General features: G+C 38.6%; 1 protein-coding gene and 1 non-coding gene across 3 annotated transcripts in view; both read left to right on the forward strand.

Annotated features, from left to right (window-relative positions):
• Positions 1–18: 18 nt before the first annotated feature.
• Positions 19–18,648, forward strand: part of TIMM23B (translocase of inner mitochondrial membrane 23 homolog B) — a 23,057-nt gene continuing 4,427 nt past the window's right edge. For both annotated transcript variants that reach the window (XR_003905619.1, XM_029932130.1), the window contains exons 1-6: positions 19–272; positions 2,952–3,010; positions 6,867–6,960; positions 7,517–7,601; positions 10,137–10,195; positions 11,941–12,051. Coding sequence is in view for 1 of the 2 variants with exons in the window: in XM_029932130.1 (XP_029787990.1) it covers positions 167–272; positions 2,952–3,010; positions 6,867–6,960; positions 7,517–7,601; positions 10,137–10,195; positions 11,941–12,051 (514 nt within the window). In the remaining variant the exon portion in view is untranslated. The remainder of the gene's footprint in view (positions 273–2,951; positions 3,011–6,866; positions 6,961–7,516; positions 7,602–10,136; positions 10,196–11,940; positions 12,052–18,648) is intronic.
• On the forward strand, positions 9,005–9,208 carry LOC115286170. Its single transcript, XR_003905915.1, has one exon. It is a non-coding gene; the product is annotated as a small nucleolar RNA SNORA74 (small nucleolar RNA).

Genomic DNA, 18,648 nt, shown 5'->3' on the forward strand with positions numbered 1-18,648 from the left:
AAGCGGAAGTGTAAGGATTTAGCGAGCACTGGCTCCCGGAAGGTCACCGTGTGAAGGAGGCAGTGGTAACGCGGGTCTCCCCGCTGTTATTGGGGAGCAACGGCCGACCACAAGAACCCAGCCTGAGGCAGCGGTGAGAAGCAGACGAGCAGCTTGCTGCGACATCATGGAGAGCGGCGGGGGAAGCGGGAACAAAACCACAGGGGGGTTGGCCGGCTTTTTCGGAGCCGGCGGGGCAGGTTACTCGCACGCGGATCTGGCCGGCGTCCCGCGTAAGTATCGGGCCTAGTTTGTAACATTTCTCAGCGGTTTTTACGATTCCACCAGATGTGTAGCATGTACTGTTCCTTTTTTGGGGCTAACGTTCACAATCTTTAGTACCAGTGTTGCAATTAGTGTGTTTGCGCTGCCTCTTTCAAGACTGAACGAGTTTTTGGAGCGATGGGTCCCTGAAAAGTTCCGTTTGGGTGACCTGGACTCAGATGTTGCATGTTCTCTTCGTTTTATATCCAAGGACTGTGCCTCATCTTTCCTCCCACATATTCCTTGTGCGTTGGGCTGTGTGCTTGGCTCTAGATTGAGAGGAGAGCACAGCTCTGCAAGTAAATGCATTCCAAACAGCGAGCCTGTAAATAACTTTTTAAACAAAGTCCTGTGTTTCGAAACCACAAAGTAGCTGTCAGGGCAAATCATTTAATAGTGCAAAGAAGAAGTGGGAGTCGAGCCTGCTGGAGGAGCTGAGAAGCGAGCTGCACTTTAAAAGTCACTTAAGGGGGCTCCTGGGTGGCTCAGTCGGTTGAGGCCGGCTTCGGCTAGCGGCTGTGCTGACCGCTAGCTCAGAGCCTGGAGCCTGCTTCAGAATCTCTGTCTCTCTCTCTGACCCTCCCCTGCTCACGCTGTCTCTCTCTGTCTCTCAAAAATAAATAAAAAACGTTTAAAAAAACTTTTTAAAATAAAAGTCACTATGGACTTGAAGAAAAAAAGTTAAGAATTTTAGGAAAGGAAATATGCAAGATCGAAAGTGCAGCAGCATGAATGCCCTGCCTGTGCTCTTTCAATGCTGTGAATATGTGTTCCAGATGTTTGTGACTTTGTGGGTATTCAGCTGGATGAATAGAACTTGTTCTGCTTCTCCAGGTGCCTTACGCTCAAGAACAGAAGAGCCCTGCCAAAACTGAATCTGGAACACATTTTACATATAATAAGTCTTAAGAGGTCTGAGTTTTGGAGCACATAGGGCACTACCTTAATGTGACAAAGCATTGTTACATTAATTTGATTAAGAATAGAAGGTGAATTGAGAGATGGAGGGATGAACACCATTCACTGAGCACCTAGGATCCACCAACGACTTTTCTGGATACCAATAGTTAAAAGAGATAACTGCTGCTTTCTTGGTGCTTAAATATTATTGAAGCAAGCCAGGGAACACAAATAAACACATTTCAGTTAATGATCAGTGTATGTAATGCCATCAAAACCGGATCATGAGATGGTGATGGGAGGAGGATGCTGTTTAGAGTGGGTCAGGGAATGCAACTAGAGGGTGTTGACATTTGAGCTGTGACCTGAGTATAGTACAGATTGAAGGGGGATGGGCAGGTGTGCAAGGGAAACCGGTTATTCCAAATGCCTCTAGAAAAAACAAACTTGGCATGTTTAAGGAACAAATGATGGGCCGGTGTATCTGTAGAGTTGCAAGGAACTTGGAGGTAGTAGAAGATAATGAGATGAGGGCATGGAATGGCCACTAATGCAGTGTTTTGTAAACCATGATAAGGAGTTTGGATTTGATCACAAGTGTGAATGGAGGCCATTAAGGCTGATTTCCTTTTCTTAAAAAAATCATTTTAGTGGCTATATAAGATGTAAGGGGACTAGAGCAAGTAAGGAGTCCGTTTAAGTGGGCGATTGTTACTGTAGTCTAGGTGAGATTTAATGGTTGGACTAAGATGGTAGCAGTAAGAATGATGGTAAGAAACAAAGTTCAAGATAGGTATTGAATATAGATTTCATATTGATGAGAAGACTGGGTACTTCCCAGATTTGTGAGCATCAGCTGAGATGCACAAGGATTCAAGGATTAAATTTAAAATGTGAGAAAGCTGATTTTCTTTGACATCTTTTTCTGCCATCAAAGTTAGTGGAATTCAAGTCTGGCTGTCTGAAAGTTTCCATTTTCTTTTGTCCTGACACCCATGCCTGTGGTGATAACACAAGAACACTCTACACAGCCGCAGCAAATCAGCTCTGTCAGCAGCTGTCAATACTAAAATCTGAAGGAACTGCCTTAAAATATTTATATGTAACATATAACCCAAGCACTGTTTTTCTCATGGAATTGTTTAGTCTCTTGTCAGTCTTATTTTGCAATTTGTATAGATGTCAAGCATCTAAGTAGAGAGAAATTAGCTTTTTTTAATGTATTTTATTTATTTTTGAGAGACAGAGAGAGACAGTGTGAGCAGGGGAGAGTCAGAGAGAGAGGGAGATATAGGATCTGAGGCAGGCTCCAGGCTCTTGAGCTAACTGTCAGCACAGAGCCCAACGCGGGGCCCGAACCCACGAACCGTGAGATCATGACCTGAGCCGAAGCCAGAAGCTTAATTACCTGAGCCACCCAGGCGCCCCGAGTAATTAGCTTTATAAATGACCTTGGCCTTGCTTCCTGCTACTTTGATTATTTAACCCGTGTTATTGCCAATATCTTCTTGGTGTGACAGCCTGAAATCCTACCATTTTACTAGTAGAAGACATGGTTTGGGATTCAGGACCTCGGGAGGAGGCAGCCTCAAAACTGCCAGACAGGATGAACATAGAAAAGGAGAAAATTTCATATTCAAGTGAGCCTATAAATCAAAATTGGAAAACAAATGAAACAGCGCAGTTAACACTAAATGATATAACCTTTTAAAATTTCATTGAAATATGATGCTTTATTTTCTCTCTAGTGACTGGTATGAACCCTCTGTCTCCTTATTTAAATGTGGATCCACGTTATCTCGTGCAGGTAAGATTCAGATTAGTCCTTTTATGAATGTATTAGTTTGGTGCTTTATCTTACTATTAAAAAAAAAAAAAAAGACAGGTTGTTAGACTAACTAGATCTATGATACATACTTCTGGAGGCACCAACTCTGGTCTCTGTCCACCTTATTTCTTTGTTTCAAAACTCTGGGAATTTGGCTTGCATCTCCCTGATACAACTTCATTAAATCCCTTTCAAGGGTTTTTGAGGTCCGAGGTGTTTTTTTTCTCCCTTTTTAAACATTTTTAAAGTATACTAACATAAAATTTACCATCTTATCCATTTTTAAGTGTACTGTTCAGTGTTACCAAATGCATTTATAATATTAGGCAACAATTACCACCTACCATATCCATAACTTGTTTCATCATGTAAAACAAACTACGCCTGTCAAACAGTTAACTTCATTCCACACTCCTTCCCTCCCAGCCATCCCATGAAAACCACCCTTCTGCTTTGTTTTTGATACTCTCAGCACCTCAAATAAGTGGAATCGTACCGTATTTGTCTTTTTGTAATTGGATTATTTCATTTAGCATGATGTTCTCAAGTTTCATTTATATTATAGCTTATGTCAGAATTTCTCTCCTTTTTTCAGCTGGATAGTATGTTTAATTGAATAATACTCCATTTTGCTTATCCATTCATCTGTCCCTGGACACTTGGATGCTCCCGTGTTTTAGCTATCGTTCCTGTGAATATTAGTGCACAGATGTCTTTTCCAACCCTCCTTCTAATTCTTTTAGTTATATATCCAGAAGTAAAATTACTGGGTCATATGGAAATTTTTATTATTTTCTGAGGAACTGCAGCTATACCATTTTACATTTTACTGGATCTCATAAATTTTAACATGTTTTCTTTTTATTCATCTTTTAGGTAAAGGGTGTGTTATTTAATTTCCATGAATTTGTGAATTTTTCAGTTTTACTTCTGTTACTGATCTCTAAGTCCTACTGTTATAGCTGGATAGGATGCAATTTGTTGAGACTTAATTTGTGTCCTAACATGATCTATCTTGGAAAATGTCCCATATGCACTTGAGACATATGCCTGTGCTATTGTTGTTCAGCAGAGTGTTATTAATATTTTTATAACCTTTTTATTATTGAAAGCCTATTTTTTCTGATACTCATATGGCTACCCTGTTCTCTTTTGTTTATTATTAGAACGGAATAATCTTTTTCTGTCATTTCACTTTGAATCTCTTTGTATCTTTGGAACTAAAGTATAGTTGGATCATGGTATTTTTAGTCATTGTGCCAGTCTTATGACCTTCGCTTAGAGAGTTTGATCATTTATATTTATTAAAGTGACTGCTGGAGCACATGGATGTGGCTTAGTCATTCGAGCATCTAATTCTTGATTTCTGCTCAGGTCATGATCTCAGGGTCATGGGATTGAGCCCCATGTCGGCTTCCTCACCCAGCACAGAGCCTCCTTGGTTTTCTCTTTCTCTTTCTGTCTCTGTCTCACCCCCTCACATGCATACTCTCTCTCAAAATAAATAAATAAAAACTTTTTAAAAAATGAATTAGGCATTCTTAGACATGATGCCAAAAGGATAGGTGATTAAAAACAACTGATAAATTGAATTTAATAAAAATTTAAAACTTTTGTACTTCAGACTACACAATCAAGAAAAGGGAAAGACAATCCAGAAACTGGGAGAACGTAACTGTAAATCATTTAATATTTGATAAGGACTTAAATCAAGAATATTTAATTTTTCAGTAAAACTTTTAAAACTCATTTATAGGGGCACCTGGGTGGCTCAGTTGGTTAAGCATCCGGCTTTGGCTCAGGTCATGATCTCATGGTTTGTGGGTTCGAGCCCCACATCAGGCTCTGTGCTGACAGCTAGCTCAGAGGCTGGAGCCTGATTCAGATTTTGTATCTCCCTCTCTCTCTGACCCTCCCCTGCTCACACTGTCTCTCTCTGTCTCTCAAAAATAAATTTAAAAAAAAAATTTTTTTAAGACATTTTTAAAATGGGTAAAAGATATGAACAGGCATTTCTCCAAGAAGGTACACAAATGTTCAATAATCACATGAAACACGTTTCATATCACTTACTAGAGAAATGCAAATCACAAAACCAAAGTGAAATGCCACTTCACACCTGCTATAGCTATAATCAGAAACACAGTAACTGATTTCTGTGATGGAAGTAGATGTGCTTGCATACTTGTTTGTACATTTTTTGGTGATAATGTGTGCACAAGCCAAAAATAAAAACCCAGTGCAGAGCTACAGTTTTCCTAATCAGGAACACACTTACTGAAATTCTAATTTGGTAAAGGGATGTTTCCTTGTTAGCAAGTTGCCAGCAGTGTGTGCTTATGGCTTATTTTAAACTTTTTTTTTAAGTTTCTTAAATTCTATATTATAGAATCATGTGGCTCAGAGCCTTGAGCCTGCTTCAGATTCTGTTTCCTTCTCTCTCTGCCGCTTCCCCACTTACACTCTCTCTCTCTCTCAAATAAAATGTTAAAAATAATTTTTTAAGATTATATTATAGCATCAATCATGCTCTTAACATGTATCTCATACAGCAGCATTTTCAACTTCGGATTGTTGGGTAACTGGGCATTCATATCAAGTTTGTGTATGTATTTACTAGAAAGAGATGATGTCTTTCAAAGATTATCAGAAGAATATATGCTCCCCCAAAGAGTTAAGAATTATTTATTAATGGGCATGTGGTGACTCCGTCAGTTAAGTGTCCCATTCTTGGTTTCTGCTCAGGTCATGATCTCACAGTTTGTGTGACTGAGCCCTTTTTCAGATTTTATGCTGACAGTGCAGAGCCCGCTTGAAATTCTGTCTCAAAATATGTAAAAAATAAGCTTTAAAAAAAAGAATTAGGGGTGCCTGGGTGTCTTGGTCGGGTAAGCATATGACTTCAGCTCAGTTCATGATCTCACAGTTTGTGGGTTTGAGCCCCGCATCAGGGGGCGCCTGGGTGGTTCAGTCGGTTAAGCAGCCAGCTTCGTCTCAGGTCATGATCTCACGGTTCGTTGGTTCCCTGCGTCAGGCTCTGTAATGACAGTTAGCTCAGAGCCTCGAGTGTGCTTTGGATTCTGTGTTTCCCTCTCTCTCTGACCCTCCCCTGCTCACGCTGTCTTTCTCTGTCTCTCAAAAATTAAAAGAAAACACACACATGGAAAATAAATAAATGAGCCCCACATCAGGTTCTGTGCCCCTCCCCTGCTCACTTTCTCTGTCTCTTTCAGAAATAAACATTTAACACATATAATGTTAAAAAGAAATTATTTATTAGGAAGGTAATTTTACCCATGTATAACTAATCCAAATTTTTGTGCTTTTATAGTTTCTGCCCTTTTTTAAAATTTCATTTGGTTTTACACATAGTAAAATTGTGCTTAATAAATAGTAGCTACAGAGTGAGAGTGCTCTTTTTCCACACTGGTTTATTTCAATCCAGTAAACTGTGACTTGTCATACCTTTCAGTTTCCCGTTCTCTAGAACTGTGCTTCCTAAATTCTAGCACTGTTATTTCATATTTATCATTAAGTAAGGAAAATTACATTGATTTCAATCTGTCAGAGTTACATTGAGAAGCTAAGTTCTGAATGAGAATGCCTCCTAAGAACTAATGAGTATAATTGCATTTATTGTGTATTTCATTCCACTTTGATTTAGGGGTTGCTGTTTGCACAAAGTTTTATTTGGTTTGACTAAGTATATTTGCATTTTAGTTAATTTAAGGGTTTACTTTTTGTGAAAAACTACTTTGACAAATGAAATAAAAACATTTTGCAAGTACTGGGTCTTGAGGGGAGCTCAGCTTGGTTTTCATTATTACCCCTTTAGGATACAGATGAGTTTATTTTACCAACTGGAGCTAATAAAACCCGGGGTAGATTTGAACTGGCCTTCTTTACCATTGGAGGATGTTGTATGACAGGTGGGTATGATCATTTCTTTCAGTGTCCTCAATCCACATAGTCAGAAGTGCTTAAAATCTGGGGCAACTGGGTGGCTGAGTTGGTTGAGTATCTGACTCTTGATTTGGGCTCAGGTCATGATCCTGGTGTCATTAAATTGAGCCCTGCATTGGACTCTGCACTGAGCATGGAATCTGCTTAAGGTTCTGTCTCCCTCTGCCCCTCTCCCCTAATTGCATACTCACTCGCTCTCGCTCTCTCTCTCTCCTTTTTAAAACGACTTAAAATCAAAAGCAATTCAAATATTGGTTTCAGGTTTTTAAAGAATCATTATTTAGGGGCACCTGGCTGGCTCAGTCAGTAGAGCATGCAACGCTTGATCTTCAGGTTGTAAGTTCGAGCCCCACTTTGGGTGCAGAGACTACTTAAAAATAAAAACTTAAAAAATAATAATAATAGATGACCATTATTTATGTTTATCTTTTCCTATTAAATAAAAAGTAAGAATCAGAAGTGCAGTTGTTTTTTTAATATAAAGCTATGTTATTTGGATGAATTGTTACTGTGATTTACTAGGGGCTGCATTTGGAGCCATGAACGGTCTACGGCTAGGATTGAAAGAAACCCAGAACATGCCCTGGTCCAAACCAAGAAACGTACAGTAAGTCTTGTGTAATCATCTGATATAGCGATATTTGAATATTAACCTCTATGAGCACAGTCTTGAGATCACAAATACGTTTTGATCAATTTTTTAAATTTACTTATTGAAAATAAAAGAAATCAAGGAATCAGGTTACTGAGGTTTTTAAAGGAGTGATTTTTGAGTCAGTGTCCCTCAATTAGCTCATGCTACCCTTTCCTAACTTCTACACCTTTCTCACTCTACAGGCCTATACGACATGCTTTTCAAGTTGTTGAATTGCTAGTACATTATTTAGAGAGTTCAAGGGCACGCAGAACCATAGGCCATGGTAGTAAATGAGCACATAAGAGTGATTACTGTATCTGCTCTCATTTGAATTGAACATTTCATTGACTTTACTCTCCATTTCTGAAATGGAAGGCTAAAGAAAAGTTACCATGAAATTCTTAAAACTTAGTGGAAATTTGTGGAGAAGGGAAGGTAGTACATCTTTACCTGCCTAAGAAATAAAACGTGACCAGTCCGTGTAGATGTTCCCTAAATAATACATGAGTGGAGTCACACACAGTATGTATTTGTCGCCTCATGGTCTTGCTTCAGGTCACGTTGAGCTTCATCTTCTTTCTATGTTGTTTAGCCAGCAGATGGCAGCAGGTATGCTAGAATTAGACCTTGGGAATCCTGAAGACTTCTCAAGTTTTCAGACAGAATAGTACAGTGAAGACCCTGAACCATAACCTATCCTCAACAATCAGCCAACCAGTATTGGGACCAGTTATGCCTCACTTCATTCTCCCCTCCCACATTACCTTGAAACAAATCCCTAACATATCATTAAGTACCAATTTGAAGATAGAAGGTCTCCTAGAAAAGATAACTTTTGTTTCTTAAAAAATAACCATCCTGATATTCCTGGGCAGGAAGCATTTAAAATAGAAGATAGCCTCAGGATTAAATGTCTGACTTTGATTCAGGTCAGGATTTCATGGTTCCTGAGTTCAAGCCCTGCCTTGGGCTTTCTGCCCCTCCCTCATGCATTCTCTTTCTCTCTCCCTATTGCCCTAAAAAATAAACAAACATTTATAATAGGAAACAGCCTGTAAAAATTGAAAGGATAAGGTTTGGGTCCAGACAGATCTAGGTAGCATCAAAGTCTAGTTTCATTATATATTATTTTGTGGACTTAGGTAAATTTTTTTTTCTACTTTCTGCCTTTAAGGGTTATTAAGAGGTGATTAAAGTTGGTAAGGGCCCAGTAATGGAGATATATTGCCCAATTGCATACCAAAGAATTTCACCAATTTGTCATGTTAATTAAGCCTTTTAGAGGTAATATAAATGTTTGTTATTATTGGGCATTAATTGAAATAAGTTCTTCAAATGAGTTTTTCATTCTTTGTTACCGTGATTTCATCATTTCCAGCAGTAGTCAGCTGTCCGGATAGAACCGTTCCTGTGATGGTGTTACACTGCTGGGAGAGGAAAGTCCTGCCTTCTCCCTCCAGCTGCCTCCGTCACTGTTCTGGTGGCGACTGGCCCTGGTGTGAGGCAGGACTGTGCTTCCTTGAGAGTGTGCTGAGCGCTCACTTGGGCCGCTTAGTTCTAGTCTGGGAGCAGACACGGCTGTGCTTCGTGTATTCTAGTTAGACGGCTTTTTCCTTCGCGTTGAGTATTTCCCTATAATTCTGCTTTATATCTATAACATGCCATGGTTTTATTCTATTTGGTATCCTAAGCATATTCTCCTCCAAAAAAATTTAATTGTAAGCTAGTTTATTCATTAGACTGGTCTTTTTTTTAATGTAGACCAATTATGGTAAACTTCTCTATAAAATACATTCTAGACTATCATTCAAAGCTTTTTTATATTTGATTTATATTTAGTGATAATTTTCTTTACTCAGTGCCCAAAAATGTTGGAGGTTTCACCTTCATTTATATTTATATAAATAAAAGCCAGCCTTACTAAATTCTGAGGAGGTACTAGGTATCTTTTAAAATTAAGAAGGGGCGCCTGGGTGGCTCAGTCGGTTAAGCCTCCGACTTTGGCTGAGGTCAGATCTCACGTTCGTGGGTTCGAGCCCCACGTCAGGCTCTGTGCTGACAGCCAGCTCAGAGCCTGGAGCCTGCTTCCGGTTCTGTGTCTCCTCCTCTCTCTGCCCCTCCCCCTCTCGTGCTCTGTCTCTCTCTGTATAAAAAAAATAATAAATAATTAAAAATAAAATAAAATTAAGAAAACCCTGGGACATGAGAGTGGATTAGTTGGTTAAGCGTCTAACTTTTGATTGAATTTCAGGTCATGATCTCATGGCTCATGGGCTCGAGTTCCTGCCTGCGGTTTTCTTTCTCTCTCTCTTAACTGTCCTTCACTCGCACAGACGTGCTTCTCTCCCTCTCTCAAAACAAACAAACATTTTTTTAAAAAATAATAAAATTAAGAAAACTTGCATGTTGGGTTTGTACATTATAAATAGCTACAATTATGGTTTTTCAAAGTGCTAGAGAAATAATGATTCTAAGTACAGATTCTTTCTCTTTCTGCCCTGGTAGGATTTTGAACATGGTGACTAGGCAAGGGGCACTTTGGGCCAATACTCTAGGTTCTCTGGGTAAGTAGAGATCTCACTTAATAATTAATCATTAATGCAGGGAATATGTATGTTTCGTGAACAATTTGACCTACCGAATTTCTGGCCCTAGGATATTAAAAATTGCATTTAAATGTCTTCTGATGGACAATGTAAATAATACTTAGGAAAAGACCGTAAACAACATAACAATAATTCCAGATGCTAATATCATGTTTCATTGTTTTAAATCTTTTTAGATATTACATACTCTTCTGTCCAAGCAAGATACCAAGTTATGTTTTAAGTAGATATGGAGTCCACATAATTCAGGTCCAAGTCAGATGCCTTTGTATGTTAAGAAAGGTTCAAGATCCTGTAGTAAGATTAGATTAATGCATCCTTTTTGCTGGGTTTTCCTAATAGCCCATTCAGCATTCTGTTTATCTCAATAGATTTCCCAGACCAAACTTCCAGAGGTGATATAGGACCTTTGTAGATAATGAAAACAAATGCAGTTCTGAGCAAGGGGTAATTTAATAACGTTTCGGACCAAATGCTTTCATATTATACTATTTATGAGTGTTTCAGTCTTTTTATTTTTTGTGGCTTATAATAAATGTACCTGTGGTACTTATGCCCTAAGAACCAAGAATTTCTTTGTAACTTAGTTGAAAGTCTGAAAATCTTAATTGTAGTAGATTAAAGGAAAATATAAGTATCTCACTGAAAAAATAGAGAAAGCATCTTTTGTGATGGAATAATAGCCTAGCTTTGTCATGAGATTTAGAATCAGTACATCTTCACACTATAAGGTCAGATTGACATTTGAGATCCTAATGAATTATTGCCTCCATATGCTGCTTATGCCCTCTTTGCCCCCACCCTGTACACAGTCACCTTCCTTTGTTCCTCTTTGGTTGCTTACCAGATCACCGTAATCAGCCATCCTGATCTGCCCAAGGACTTTCTCAGTTTTAGCATTGCAGGCAACTCTCAGTCCGAGGCAAACTGGGATGGCCAGTTGCTTTGTGTGTTTCTGATGTAAAAGAAGTTCAGTTTCAATTAAATAGGTATAAAAGGTAAGAAGAACATTTATAGAAGTATAAGAATATCACAACAGAAGGGTTGTGAGGCTGAGTTTGGTGTAACATTGGTCAAATATAGCATAATTTTGAGAAAGGTAAGGAAAAGGATTAGTAGGAATCTTTACAGGCACAAGAGAAGGGTAGTTTGGAGGAACATCTTGTTAAAACTAAATAGAGCTAGTGTTACAGTTTTTGCATGTCCTGGAACCAAACCTCAATTTTTTCTTCTTTAATTTTTCTTAGAGTAGAAATGCATGTGTTTTTGTTTCTAAATTCAAAGTATAGCTATTATGAATAAGAGATAAGTGAAAATTTTAAATATTTTTCCTGGGATTCCAGGAAATTGAATTTAATTTTTTTATTAGATGCTATTAGTGTTTCTTCTGAAGCTTTCCAAAAGTTTTCATTGCATATCCTGAGTTGTACATACATGTGCCTGCTTTACAAGTTAATGAGTATAGTTTTTCCTATTTTTTGTTTGGAGTATGTAGTATTCCATTATATAGAAAATCTCTTTCTTGGTCTATCCCCTTTGATGGGCACAATATTTACAAGCTTTTGCTGTTACAAATACTGTTCAAGTGATCTTTATATATCTTTGAACACTTATAGAATGTCTATAAGATAGATTTATCCAAATATAATTGTTATACTGACTTTCAATCACTTTCTTTTACTGACCAGTCCATTTTCCCATAGCTTTGCTCTATAGTGCATTCGGTGTCATCATTGAGAAAACACGAGGTGCAGAAGATGACCTTAACACGATAGCAGCAGGAACCATGACGGGCATGTTGTATAAATGTACAGGTAGGTTCTGATGAATGAAGCGCTGTTTCTCAGCACACTTTGAAAACTAAGTATCTACAGTTTTCAAAGTAAACACATTTTTTGCAGTATAATGGAGTGTTCTCTAAAACCTCATGGTTGTTTTGAGTTTGGGTTATTTTGTTTTTATATTTTGATAAAATAATACAAAACATAAAACTGACCATCTGAACCATTTTTTTAAGTGTAAGTTCAGGAATGTTAAATATAATCTTGCAAAACCAAAACTGTATCCAACATCATTTTCCCCATCCTTTACCCTTGGCAGCTGCCATTCTGCTTTCTGACTATGAATTTGAACTCTGAGGTGTTTTATGTATTTCCTGTAAGGAATAACATAGTATTTGTCATCTTTTGACTGGCTTATTTCTTTTGGCATAATATCAAGGTTCATCCATGTTCTAGCATATTTCAGAATTTCCTTCCTTTTCAAAGATGAATAATAATCCATTCTACATATATACCACCTGTTGCATATCCATTCATCAGTCAGTGGATACTTGGATTGTTTCCATCTTTGACTACTATGAATAATGCTCCTATGAATATAGATGAACCATTGAATTAAAAAATCAGCCCTAAGAGTTGAATCAAAATGACCTGAGTAGAGGTCAAATATCAAATCCTTCTCTATGATGGAAAATAAATTAACATTAACTAAGTTATACCCTCGGTTATATATAACTGTTATATATAACTTTATAACTTATTAAGAAGCACCTTGGTGGCTCAGTCTGTTAAACATCCAGCTGTGGTTTAGGTCATGATCTCATGGTTGGTGAGTGTGAGCATCACATGATACCCACTGCTGTCAGCACAGAGCCCACTACAGATTCTCTGCCATCTCTCTCCCTCTCTCTCCCTCTCTCTCCCTCCCTCCCTCTCCCTCCCTCTCTCTCTCTCTCTCTCTCTCTCTCTCTCTCTCTCTCTCTCTCTCTCTCTCTCTCACACACACACACACACACACACACACACACACACACACACCCCGCTCCTCACAGTGCTGCACAGTCTCAAAAAAAAAATAGTAGAAGTTAAAATATATATATATGACTTATTTTAATTGAAATTGAAGAGGAGTGCCTGGGTGGCTCAGTCAGTTAAGCATCCAACTTCGGCTCAGGTCATGATCTCACGGATCATGGGTTTGAGCCCTGCATCAGGCTCTGTGCTGACAGCTCAGAGCTTGGAGCCTGCTTTGGATTCTGTGTCTCACTCTCTTTCTGCTCCTACCCCATTCATACTCTGTCTCTCAAAAATAAATAAATGTTAAAAAAAAGAAAACTGAAGCAATAATCATCACACCCCAGTTCTATAGATGAGCACAAAAATAAGAGGAGCGCTTTCAAAAGGTCCTAAGTGGTTACGGGCCCCAATTTTTTTTTAATCACATTTCTGCTTTAAATGGAATAAACTACCTAGCTTCTATACGCATGCTTCTGAAAATTACTTTTGTTTGATTTTTTTACACATTGGACACTTGATTGAGCAAATTCTGTTTTATGGGGGGTTATTTTTGTTTTTTAGAAATTCCTTCATCAAAATTTCAGATAGCATTTTAGCTTCATTTTTACTAGACAGAAAGACAGGTCTCAACAGAATTATGAAATCAAAGAATTCCTGATATGAGAGTAAGCAGTTTTTTCCTTTACTGAAAATGGATCACATTTGGAATTTTATCCCTACGAGCTCACAGTACTTCTTACAACACATGCATGTGTATGTAAACAGAGCTTCCAGGTAGAGTAAGACAGTAAATACCTTTTATGTCTATGAAGATGTTACCTTGGCATAGAAAAACCTTATTAAAAATATTGGGGCATCAGAGGCGCCTGGGTGGCTCAGTCATTCAAAAATATTGGGGCATCTGGGTGGCTCACTCAGTTGAGCGTCCAACTCTTGATTTTGGCTCAGGTCATGATCTCAGAGTCATGGGTTCAAGCCCCACGTCAGGCTTTGTGCTGATAGTGCAGAGCCTGTTTGGGATTCTCTCTCCCTCTCTCTGTCCCCTGCTCATGCACATGTGCACACGCTCCCTCCTCTCCTCCAAAATAAATAAACATTAAAATATATATATTAAGAAAGCAATTTAAAAAATCTTAAAATACTTCACATTGAAAATCTTTAGCATCAGATAAAAGAATTTAAAACTTTAACTGGCAGCACAAGGGTTCACTCAGCAAGAGTTTCCTTGTCCCAAACCATGCTTACAAAGAATCAAATTATTATTTAAGAAACAGGAGATTTCACATAAAAATCTGGATTCCAGCTTCTTTTGAATAAATGGAAGACACCAAGCTTACATTATTCCTGTTGGCAAATGGCTGGGGTTGAGTGGGAGCTGCTTTTACACCAGTAGATGAGCACTGAAGTTCACCGCAGCCCCACTAGTCCCTGACCTCTTACTCGGTCGGGGTCAGCCGCTGTGGCGTTTCCTCTACTGAGGGCATCCCTGAATATAAATAAGAATGTGCTGAATTACCATCTTAGGACATATTATCCATATTTAAAAGATAGAAAAGGCTGAATTCTTGATATCGAAAGACATGGGAGACTAACTATGTCAAGGACTTCCTTGTAGTCATAGCATTTATAACACAGTTTGGGACACTTCCAGCTTAAATTATAAAAGATAAAGTTCTTGGCTCAGAAGAAAAAAAGCAAAAATGAATTCTAGGTCAGGTGACAAGTAGATTTCCTTTTCCATTGCAATTGTGAAACATAGAGGAAGTAAATAGTCTGACCCAGAATTCCAATGTTGGCTCCTAATTTCCTGGCTGAACAATTTAAATTTAGCTCAACACATCAAAATCAGTCTACAAAGGCAGGGCAGTATCTTTCATTGATTTCTGGTTTAAATTTTTTTTTTTTATGTTTTATTTATTTTTGAGAAAGACAGCACCAGCAGGGGAGGGTCAGAGAAAGAGGGAGACACAGAATCTGAAGTCAGGCTCCAGGCTCTGAGCTAGCCGTCAGTACAGAGCCCAATGCGGAGCTAGAACCCACAAACCATGAGATCATTACCTGAACCGAAGCCGGATGCTCAACCGATTGAGCCACCCAGGCGCCCCTGATTTCTGGTTTAGAATAAACTTAAGACAGAGCACAGAATTGGGAATTTTGTGTGTCACGAATACAAATGTAACTTCAACTTCTAGATTCAGGGATTTGGAAAAGAGTTGAGGCACTCTTTGATCTGGAGCCAGCCCAAACTGTTAAAGACACATGTTTACATTTAGGGAATGGCTAATTCTTGCTCACGTAAAGCATTTCCAACTCTTCAACAAAAGAAATTTAAAAAGAGGAAGTTTGAAATTAAAGTAATATAACTCAACTTAGATGTGGAGCTTGTTTTGTGGAAAGAAAAATCATGGGGAACAATACATGAGAAAATGGGTGTTGTCAGACCAAAAGGAGGGTAATTTAAAGGAATCATTCTGATGGGATGATTTTAGTTTAAATCCAATGCTTGTTTAATGAGTTTATGTAAATATTTTTCAAAGGGTATGAAATGTTACTAGATTTTCTATGACAGGTGACATCTGTTTAATAATGACCAGTATTCTATCGGAACAAGAATAGCTGTAGTTCCGCTCTTGTTCACAAGCTTTGGACTAATGTTTAAAGGGCCTGGTCACTTATCTTCAGAAACCAGGCATCAGCAACCAAAAGATATGGGCGGGGGCGCCCCCTTTCCCTTCACAAAAGCCCCTGACCTGTTCGTTCTATGTCTTTCGTAAGAAGGTCATCTTAGAAAAGCAAACTAAATAAAGACCTATAAATCCATTTCATCATTATAAGTAAACATAGGTGTTATTGTTAAAAGGTACTATGAGTGTCTGGCCTTCAGAATTAAATTGTACATGCTAAACAGGCTTTTTTTTGATGATTTCTTTATTTGTTACTGGCAGCAATATTCTTCCAGTAAATTAAAACAGATGTAACACATATAACAGGCAGAGGGCTGTCGTATATAAAATGGTTCAACAAATCATTTAAACCAATCCAATAAAAAATGGAATAAGGATTGACAGAACACTTCAGGGGAAAATACAAATCACCACTAAATGGAAGTCAGTCTTACAGGCAACCAGGGAAAAGCAAAATCGACCATTAAGATAATATTTTTCACCAACTATCTTTTAAAAAGTGATTATAGGTAACTGATGTTTACCAAAGGGGGAGGTTCAGCGGGTAGGATCAAGGAGTTCACTTGTGATGAGCACCAAATGATTAAAATAAAAGTTTTCAAACAAGTGATGGGAGGTGACACAATATTGGCAGAAGGGAGCAAGCAGTTGCCATCAGTTATTAATATTTTCAATATGTAGATCCTTTGCTCAGGTAATCTTTCAGCAGTTCATTCTACAGCTTACTAAGGCATACACACGAAACTGTATATTCCGAGGTGTTTAAGACAGACTTCAAGGAGGGGATATTTGAATAAAGACAGCTGAGGGAGCATGTGAGGTGGGTGCCTGGAAGGAGTGATTTAGATAAAGGTTAACAGAACAAAGGCCTTGAAGTGGGGGTTAAAAGGCAGTGGGCGGAGTAGTAGAATCTGGGGTCATAAAGGTGGTAAGGGACCACTATGAAGACTGACCTTCATAGACCACTGTGAAGAATTTGACTTAACTGGACTTCAAGTCTTAACATTCTAAATACTAGCATTTCCATTTATTTACACGCCTTAAATTGTTTATTGTAACTATCAGAAAGGTAAGCTTTGTTCTTTTGGGTTCAGAGTTTACACGTTAGATGTTAGGTTAGTTAAGTCAGTGGTTATAAATCCTCTGAAATTTCTGTAAGATTCTCAAAGGGGTCTGGGGTCACAATAACCACTGCAGGAAAACAACCACCAAAAAGATAAAGATTCTGGTGGGAAAATTTGTCCTCAGAGGACCGTAATACCAGGAGGCAAAATAGCTGAGCTAATTGAATGGTTGCGTGAAGAACCGGGGTTGCTAGGAAGGGGCCGGTGGGGCAGAGGCAGTCCTAGGAAAGCCTGAAAGTGAGCTGCTGTGCAGCTGAAAGTCACACATACTGCTCCCACTCTTTCACAAAGAAAGCAAAAAAGGAAAAGGGGAGGCAGGAAACAATATCTGTTCTAGTGTTAAATCACCTTTGATTTCTCCCTTTCTCTTCCCGGTCCCTTCATTTCATCATTTGTGAAGTTCACTATCTAGTATCAGAGTTGCTCTTTCTCAACAAGCCTGAACTTCGTTTTCTTTAACAGTATTTTTCATTAACCGTTTTGACTTTGGGCTTCTATCTTCAGTCTTACCTCTTCCCTATTTCTGGCTTTATCTTCTTCTAGTATGGCTCTAATTCTAGTACTCCTTTTTCAAAAAACTTTGATTATGACACACTGCTTTTCAACCTAAATTTAAATTTCTTGTCCTAGCTTTCCATGCTCTAGTCGTCTCCTGTTTTCAGACTTTTTTCCCCACACCTTTCTTATGTATATCATATGACCAAATACATAAATTTGTCCATTTATGAGGCTGGTTCAGTTCTTACCTCTTTCAATAGATTTCTTTCTTTCTTTTTTTAATCTATTCTGGAGGCAATTCAGTATGGTGAAAAAGACAGTGGGCTTTGGCGTCAAAGTGGGTTTGGCTTGACCAGCACTAGGTCACTCAACAGCTACACCAAGAGAGTAACTTGTCTGAATTTGTCTAGAATACGAGGGCAACATATATTCCCTTCATAGACTTGTAAATGAGATCACCTGTAGAAAGTAAGTGACTTACGTTTTATACCATTCTTATAAGGCTCAACACATTTTCCTGTTAGGAAGTCAGTAGGTAAAATGTAATATTGAAAAATCAACAAACTGCAAAATAATTGTGTCACTTAGAAATAAGAATGTAAGAGCAGAGAATGAACTTTGGGAATAGAAATGAGGGTGGGGATGGTGAGTGTGCCACACTGTTGTGCATCACTAAAATCTTTTAGCGCTTTTTAAATTATTTATATGGGTTACTTTAATAAAATAAAAGTGAAAGTGAGCAAAGACCTGTATCAACATAATAAAAATTCGGCATTTCAGGGCACCGGGACGGCTCAGTCGGTTGGTTAGGCATCCTTCTTTGACTCAGGTCATGATCTCATGGTTCATGCATTCGAGCTGCGCATCCTTCTCTGTGCTGACGCCTCCGAGCCTGGAGCCTCTTTTGGATTCTGTGTCTCCCTCCCTCCCTCCCTCCCTCTCTCTCTCTCTCTCTCTCTCTCTCTCTCTCTCTCTCTCTCTCTCTCTCTGCCCCTTCCCCACTTGTTCTCTGCCCTCCTCTCAAGAATAAATACACATTTAAAATTTTTTAAAAATAGGGGCACCTGGGTGGCTCAGTTGGTTAAGCATCCAACTTTGGCTCAAGTCATCATCTCACAGTTCATGGGTTCGAGCCCCACATCGAGCTCTGTGCTGACAGCTCAGAGCCTGGAGCCTGCTTCGGATTCTGTGTCTCCCTCTCTCTCTGCCTCTCCCCTGCCCATGCTCTGTCTTACTCTCAAAAATGAATAAATGTTTAAAAAAAAATTTTAATGGTAAAAAATAAAAATTATGCATTATATTATAAG

This window comes from Suricata suricatta, chromosome 2 (assembly GCF_006229205.1).
Source record: "Suricata suricatta isolate VVHF042 chromosome 2, meerkat_22Aug2017_6uvM2_HiC, whole genome shotgun sequence".
NCBI classification, from domain to species: Eukaryota; Metazoa; Chordata; class Mammalia; order Carnivora; family Herpestidae; genus Suricata; species Suricata suricatta.